At 41.7% G+C, this 8062-nt stretch overlaps 1 protein-coding gene across 6 annotated transcripts in view; it reads right to left on the bottom strand.

The window, feature by feature from the left end:
• The window catches only part of PPP1R36 (protein phosphatase 1 regulatory subunit 36), a 34293-nt gene that overhangs the window by 16786 nt on the left and 9445 nt on the right, over window positions 1-8062 (bottom strand). For 3 of the 6 annotated variants that reach the window (XM_008058827.1, XM_008058840.1, XM_008058836.1), the window contains 4 exons: window positions 7805-7891; window positions 6013-6110; window positions 5847-5913; window positions 2886-2984 (listed from right to left, as the gene is read on the bottom strand). In XM_008058827.1, coding sequence (XP_008057018.1) covers window positions 2886-2984; window positions 5847-5913; window positions 6013-6110; window positions 7805-7891 — 351 coding nt within the window. The remainder of the gene's footprint in view (window positions 1-2885; window positions 2985-5846; window positions 5914-6012; window positions 6111-7804; window positions 7892-8062) is intronic. The other 3 variants (XM_008058850.1, XM_008058866.1, XM_008058845.1) reach the window with 2 other exon arrangements.

Below are 8062 nucleotides of genomic sequence, written 5' to 3'. Positions count from 1 at the left end.
GACTCCAACTCAAAAAAATATAAATAAATAAATAAATAAATAAATAAATAAATAAATAAAAATTAGCTGGGTGTGGTGACAAATATCTGTAGTCCCAGCTGCTCAGGAGGCTGAGGCAGGAGGAATGCTTGAGTCTAGGAGGTCAAGGTTGTGGTAAGCCAGGATTACGCTCCTGCACTCCAGCTTAGGCAACAAAGTGAGACACCAATTAAAAAAAAAAATTGAAGAAATGGGGGCCAGATGTGGCAGTGGCTCACGCCTATAATCCCAGCACTTTGGAGGTGGAGGTGGGAGGACTGCCTGAGCTTAGGAGTTTGAGATCAGCCTGGGCAACATAGCAAGACCCAGTTTCTACTAAAAAAAAAAAAAAAGAAAGAAATTAAATGAAATGAAACAAATTGTTTTGCTAGATTAGCAATAAACCTTAAAATTAGAATCTAACACCATACAAAATATAATATGCTAAAGTACAGTCAAACTCTAATAAGTCTCTGGGTATAGTATGAATCATCAAAACTTGTAAGCCTATAGTTAGCTTTAAACCCTTTTGCTTGCTACCATAGAAACACTTCAAGCTCTGGCTTGCCCTGTTGGGAAACACATCCCCAGAATAACACTGTTGTTGCATACTATGCTGGCTTTACAGGAGCAGCAGTGTTTGAATTATTTATTTGGTTCTTTACAAAACTGCAGTCCAGATACAATTATCTATCCATAAAATGTTTATCCAACTGTGTAACTGTACGCAGGGGTTTTGCATTTTGAAAACATTCTGCAGTAATAAGTTAATGATTCTACCCAGTATTCCTGACAGCTAACTGACTGGGTTGGTTTCACATGTACTGGGAAGGCAGTCAGGCATTTGGAAAGTTCCATGGCTTGTGAAAGGTCACCAAGCCTGAGCCTGAGGGGCATTGCTCTGCTCTGGACTCTGAGTACCCAGATTCTTGCCCTGGGTGCATATCTCTGAGCCACCTCTGCCTAAAGCAGTTAAATAAATAAATACATATATACATATACATATATATATAATTTTTTTGGTCAGGCACAGTGGCTTACACCTGTAATCCCAGTACTTTGGAAAGCAGAGGTAAAAGGATTGCCTGAGCCCAGGGGGTTCGAGATCGGCCTGAGGAACCTGACAAGACCTTGTCTCCACAACAAACCAAAAAGTTAACCAGGCGCAGTAGTGTGTGTCTATAGTTGCAGCTACTTGGAAGAATGAGGTGGAAGGATCGCTGGAGCCCAGCAGGTTGAGGCTGCGGTATATGTGATCGTGCCACCGCACTCCAGCCTGGGTGACAGAGTGAGACCCCAAGTTTCTTTTTTTTGAGTTGAAATCTCACTCTCTCTGGAGTCTCAGCTCTGGCTGGAATGCAGTGGCACTATCATGGCTCACTGCTGCCTTGACCTCGTGGGTGCAGGTGATTTTTCCACCTCAACCCCCTGAGTAGCTGGGACTACAGGCATGTGCCACCATGCCCAGCTAATTTTTTTTTATTTTTTGTAGAGACAAGGGTCTTGCTATGTTGCCCAGGCTGGTCTTGAACTCCTGGGTTTAAGCAATCCTCTCACCTTGGGACTCCCAAAGTGCTGGGATTACAGGCATGAGTCGTACTCAGCCAAAAGCAGATATTTATAAGCAACCTATTTTTTTTCTCTAAAGTGGAATGTTGTTTTGTTAATATTTTAAATTCTTAAATTTTTTTGTATTAGATGCTTACAAGCCTATTAGCAGAACTTTGTAAACAAAAAAAGTATATAAACAACACCTATCTGAACTGCTTGGTCAGTATGGTAGCCACCTGCGATGTATGGCTACTGAGCACTTAATATGACTAGTCTGAATTGAGACATGTTGCAAGTAGAAAATAGACACCAGATTTCAAAAACTTACTACAAGAGTAAAATATCTCTTTAATAATTTCCTAATATTGACTAATATTGCAATAATATTCTTGAGTCACGGTGTTAAATAAAACATACTACTAAAATTAATGTTCCCTGTAGCCAGGTGTGGTAGTGTATACCTTATAGTCCCAGTGACTCGGAAGCTGAGGCAGAAGGCTCACTTGAGCACAGAAGTTAGAAGCTGTAGTGAGCCATGATTGTGCCACTGCACTCCAGCCTGGGTGAGAGTGAGACTCTGACTCAAAAACTAAATAACTAAAATTAATTTCCCCCGTATCTTTTTACATTTTTAGGATATGGATACTAGAACATTTAAGATTACATATGTGAGTCGGCTGCGGTGGCTCATACCTGTAATCCCAGCACTTTGGGAAGTGGAGATGAGAGGACTGCCTGAGTCCAGGGGTTCGAGACCAGTCTGGGCAATTTGGCGAGACCTTGTCTCTACAATAAATCAAAAACTTAGCCAGACATGGTGACGGGAGCCTGTAGTTCTGGCTACTTGGATGGTGGAGGAGAAAGGATCGCCTGAGCCCAGCAGGTTGCGGCTGTGGTGACTGTGAGCGTGCCACTGCACCCCAGCCTGGGCGACAGAGTGAGACTCCAACTCAAAAGAAAATTTAAGAAATAAAAAATAAAATTACATATGTGGTTTTCATTATATCTCATTGTTAGGCAGTGCTGGTCTATACTAGTTGGAATACTTTGTAACTGAAATACCTATATGAATTACTCGGTTTACCTGTATGATGTCTACTTGTATACCTAATCCCGAATTGTACCCCACATCTTTAAAATAAAATATTTTTTAAAGTTACTCAGTACAATTTAAAAACTGGCAGACTTCTCACTTGTAAAATGTCTTAGCACATCTCAAAGATTTAACATTTTCCATCATTTCTTTACCCTAGACACAAATTAGTTTTAATACTGGCAGTGACAAAACTCTAAGTACACTACAGGATCTTACTTACACCATATAGCTTTTGGGCTTCTTTTCCAGTGAGTTTTTTTCCAAGTAATGACATAAATAGTACAACAACGCCATGAGGAAATTATCAAGATTCTTATTCCTATGGAGGGAATTGAAAAGGAAACAATCAACACTGATCTATTTTTTTTTTTTTTTGAGTTGGAGTCTCACTCTGTCACCCAGACTGGAGTGCAGTGGCCGTTCCCGGCCACCACAGCCTCGACCTGCTGGGCTCTGGCGATCCTTCCGCCTCAGCCTTCTAAGTAGCTGGAATTACAGGCATGCGCTACCGCACCCAACTGATTTTTTGATTTATTGTAGAGATGAGGTCTCGCTGCCCAGGTGGGTCTCGAACCTGTGGGCTCAGGCAATCCACTCACCTCAGCCTCCCAAAGGCGCGGGATTACAGGCTAAGCCACCGACCCTGGCTAACACTGACCTATTTCAAATACAAGTTTTCTCATTTAAAAAATATATGGGCATACAACATAATAATAATGTAGAAAAACATGTTACCATGCCTATTACACAACTAATCTACTATTTAAAAGTCTTTCTACTATCTACTATACTGTTGAAGATGTAAGAAACCTGGGTTTTGTAAATAAAACTTTTTGAGAGGTCAGACACTAAATTCTCATAGATGTGCTTATTAATTAATTTTCATTTAAAAAAGTTTTTATTATAAAATAAGTTCTATTATTTTTAAAATGTACAGAAAGTATCAAGTGAAAAGATCTCTCCTTTCACCCCTGTGTCACCATTCTACTCCCTAGTGGGAATAATAAATGTTTAGTATGGGCTGGGCATGATGGCTCATACCTGTAATCCCAGAACTTTGGGAGGCCGAGGCAGGAGGATTACTTGAGCCCAGGAGTTGGAGACCAACATGGGCAAAACAGCAAGACCTTGTCTCTACAGAAAATTAAAAAAAAAAAAAAAAAAAAGCAAGGTAGTCCCAGCTACTTAGGAGGCTGAGCAGAAGGACCACTTAAGCCCAGGAGGTTGAGACTATGGTGAGACACGGTCTCACCATTGCACTCCAGCCTGGGTGACAGAGCGAGACCCCAACTCAAAAAAAAAAAAAAAAGAGATTGGTATGAATCCTTCCTAAACTTTCTACAACGTAGATAATCACATAAAACATCCTCTCCCAGCAACGTGTGTGTGTGTGTGTGTGTGTGTGTGTGTGTGTGTGTATATAAATATATTCCTTAAAATATATTTTTGGTAATGAATAGGATAATGCTGTATATACAATTCTCTGCAACTTGTTTTTTGTCACTTATCTGAGTAGCATGTACCTCTTTCTATGAGATTATACCGGGGTGCCAAAAAAATACATACACATTCACTCAAAAGATAGCATTAATCAAATGAATGCTGGCGTCACCATGCTACATGCAGGACAGTCGAATTAGCCAGTGCAAACATTTACCAAGTGTGACTTGTTACCAATATATATTCAGTACTACAATTTTAAAAGAGTTTTTCCCTTTCTTAAAATGTGTATATGCTTTTTTTGGTACCCTCTGTATATAGTTTTTCTTCATTCTTTTAAATAGCTGAACACAGTATTCTATATATCATAATTTAGTCCTCTACTGAAGCATATTTAGGTCTTTTGAGATATTGACAGAAGTAAAATTGCTAGGACATAATGTATGTGCATATTACATTTTCATGTCTTGCCCTCCAAAAAGACCAAACTGATTTCCAATGCTCTCTCTCTTGTTTTTAATTAGGAGTCACTGTTTTCTTTCTGAATATTCTTACAAGACTTTTGCTGCCTGCTTTTTGGTCCCAAGTGGAAATTCTTATACTGGCATGCTTTCTTGAACTATATACCTTTAGAGCAGGGTGAAAGTGACCATTACAGACTTTTTTTTCAAGATATGAATAACTACCTGCCTCAGGTTGGGTCTGTTTCTAAGGAGACAAAGATTGGAGAGTAAGTAGTTTAGCTGGAAAGTGATTTCCAGAAACCACGGAAGGAAGGCGGAGAAATGAGACAGAAAAGAAAGCCAACAAAGAGGTGTTAACCCGTGCTGCGGGGACCCAGGAGACAGTGTAGAAGACAGCTTGGAGTTGATCTTCCAGCTCCCCTCTGATGAGCGCTGACTCCCCAGTGCTCCTGGCATGCCCTGCAGTCAGGCTGAGTGTGCTCCTGTGGTGGAGCAGGGCACTCAGGCCGAGGCTCTCTGGAGTTTGCCAAAGCAGCCCCTACATGCAGGCTGAGGGCTGGGAAGGGGTGCCGAGAGCACACCGTGCACACACAGTGCAGGTATCATGTGAGGCACAGCCACATAAAGGAGAAACAGATTACTTCTCAATTTTGCAGTTGAGGACACTGAGGCTTAGAAAGGGCAAGAAATTGGCTGGGCACAGTGATTCACACCTTGCACTCTGGGAGGCCAAGGTGGGAGGATCGCTTGAGCCCATGAGTTCAAGACCAACATGAGCAACATAGCAAGACTTTGGGTGTGGTGGCACATGCCAGTAGTCCTGGCTACTCAGGAGGCTGAAGTAGAAGGATCGCTTGAACCCAGAAGATATCAAGGCTGTGGTAAGCTGTGATTGTGCCACTGCATTCAGCCTAGTCAACAGTAAAGAAACCCACACCCCTATTATGTGTTAAAGGCATGAAACAACTAGTAGAAAAAACTGATCTTCTGTAAATGAGTATATCCTCAAACTATTATATAAAGATAAGCCCATTCAGGACTCTGATAGTATGCTCTCCATACCCCTCGCCCTGGGACTGTCTTTGGGGCTCCTCTGATTTCTAGCTTCCTCTCCCAGACTCCCTGGTCATAGTCTTTGAGGTTGAGTCCTGACAGGAAGGCTTGCTGAGCCAGCCTCATGCTCTTTCTCTAAAAATCAGATTTGTCATCACTTATCAGATGGGATTACTGCAAAACAAAGGACAAATTATCTAAACCATTTCACAAGCATGACATACCTCATAAATGTTGTAAAAGAACAGATCCGCTGAATCTCAGTATCTTGTAGCATAAGCAAAGCAACAACTGAAAGGAGAGAAGATGGACAATTGGAAGAGGAACATGCAACTGCCCTGAAGGCTCATGCAGTGTAACACAGACGAGGACTGGGAGACAATTACTCACATTTAACATCGTCTAGTGTGACGTTGCCCTGCTGGCCTCGTTTCTCTAAGGCTTTGGCTGACTTTTCATCTCTTGAGGCAAACCTTTTATCTGTCAACCTGTTTGGGAATAGAACAGTTTCTAATAGTGTGTTAAAATGTTATAGTTGTTTTTAATCTAGCCTGAGATACACAAAGTATTTGCTATAAAGTAATGAGAGCCTGAACGTCATGCATGGGTTTTGTTTCATGTAAGATCATTGTAGAATGCATGTTATTAAAATTACATTTAAGCCAGGTGTGGTGGCTCATGCCTGTAATCCCAACACTTTGGGAGGCCAAGGCAAGAGGTTTGCCTGAGCCCAGGGGTTCAAGACCAGCCTGGGCAACTTGGTGAGACCTCGTCTCTACAAGAAATTAAAAAATTATCTGGGCTTAGTGGCACACACCTGTAGTCCCAGCTACTTGGGAGGCTGAGGCAGAAGGTTTGCCTAAACCAAGGATGTCGAAGCTGTGGTAGCTGTGATCATGCCACTGCACTCTAGTCTGGGCAACAGAGTGAGACTTTCACTCAAAAATTAATAAATAAAAATAAAATAAAATTACGTTTTTATGTTGGAGCAGGAGGAACACACACTGCCCAGTATAAAATGCGAATACAAATTCCATCCAAAAGAGATAATTTAAATCATCTATTTTGGTGTATGTAGCTGTTATTTTCAGATTTTTTAAAACTATAAAAAGTTGAAAATGTGCTAATAACCAAGTTATCACAGGGATACATTTGCAGGGATTATTGTTATCCCCACCATATGAGGGGGGACCCCAAAACAACCAGAATTACCTTTTTTTCCTTTCCTTTTTTTTTTTTTGAGTAGGAGTCTTACTCTATCACTCAGGCTGGAGTGCAGTGTCATGCTCACAGCCATCACAGCCTCAACCTGCTGGGCTCAGGCGATCCTTCCACCTCAGCCTTCCAGGTAGCTGGAACCACAGGCCCGCGCCACCACATCCAACTAATTTTGTTGATTTATTGTAGAGATGAGGTCTCGCCAAGATGCCCAGGCTGGTCTCGACTCCTGGGCTCAGACAATCCTCTCGCTTCCGCCTCCCAAAGTGCTGGGATTATAGGCATGAGCCACTGCGCCCACCTGGAATTCTCTTTTGGAGGGCAGGCCCCCTGCAGTACAGGCTTCCCTGCTAGGTAAGTGTTCTAGGAACCCATCAGCATCAGCGTACCAGCTAGCGTTGTTGTGAGAGGCTGCCTTCAGCTCCAGTGATTTTTTTTTTTTTTGAGATTTTTTCAACACATTTCCCCATTTCATGATGGGTGATTTACAAGTGCACCTGCCCACACCACACTGAGTGTTCAGCATTTTTGACTCAAAACGGCATGACCCCTGTGCCCTGCCCCCATTCACCAGATCTCACCCTAAGTGATGACAAAGGGCCTCCAAGGGAAACATTTTGCCGATGTGGAAGAGGTGAAACCAAAATCAGCAAAAGCACTAAAATACATCAAAATGGACGGGTTTAAAAACTGTCTAGAACAGTAGGAAAAAAAGTCTCCACAGGTGTATTGCATCAAACGGAGAGTACTTGGAAGGTGACTGAAGTTGAAGCATGTAAGAATAAATACACAATTTTTGTATATAAATGCCGGGTTTTTGGGGGTCCCCCTTCATAATTCTGAAGTAGTGTGTATTCTTTCCTTGATGGGTATTTGCATTTCAACCTCGGATAATAGGAATGGTATTTTCTTGAAGTTTGTAAAGCTTAGGCCATTCTGCAGCCGGACTGAGACGTTAGGCTACCTGTCTGAAGCCGGACCGTCAATCTCAGTAAAGTGAACTGCTTTGCCTTTCCTTCCTTTTTCCCTGAGTTCCACTGCAGGTGTAAAACTGCAATAGAAAAAAGATAATTAGGAACTTACTCCTTTCTCAAGGGCAAACAAATCATATCATGACCACAGCTCATGTAATTTTAGGATTGGCACATATTATGAGCAGAGGCTGAAGAGAATCAGAGACACAGCAGCCTTTCATTCACATCTTTTTTTTTTTTTTTTTTTT

The sequence above is a fragment of the Carlito syrichta genome, unplaced genomic scaffold (assembly GCF_000164805.1).
Source record: "Carlito syrichta isolate Samal-C Ts95f unplaced genomic scaffold, Tarsius_syrichta-2.0.1 Scaffold90622, whole genome shotgun sequence".
NCBI classification, from domain to species: domain Eukaryota; kingdom Metazoa; phylum Chordata; class Mammalia; order Primates; family Tarsiidae; genus Carlito; species Carlito syrichta.
The sequence above is the reverse complement of the archived record's forward strand: the minus strand, read 5'-3'. Positions and strand labels throughout refer to the sequence as shown.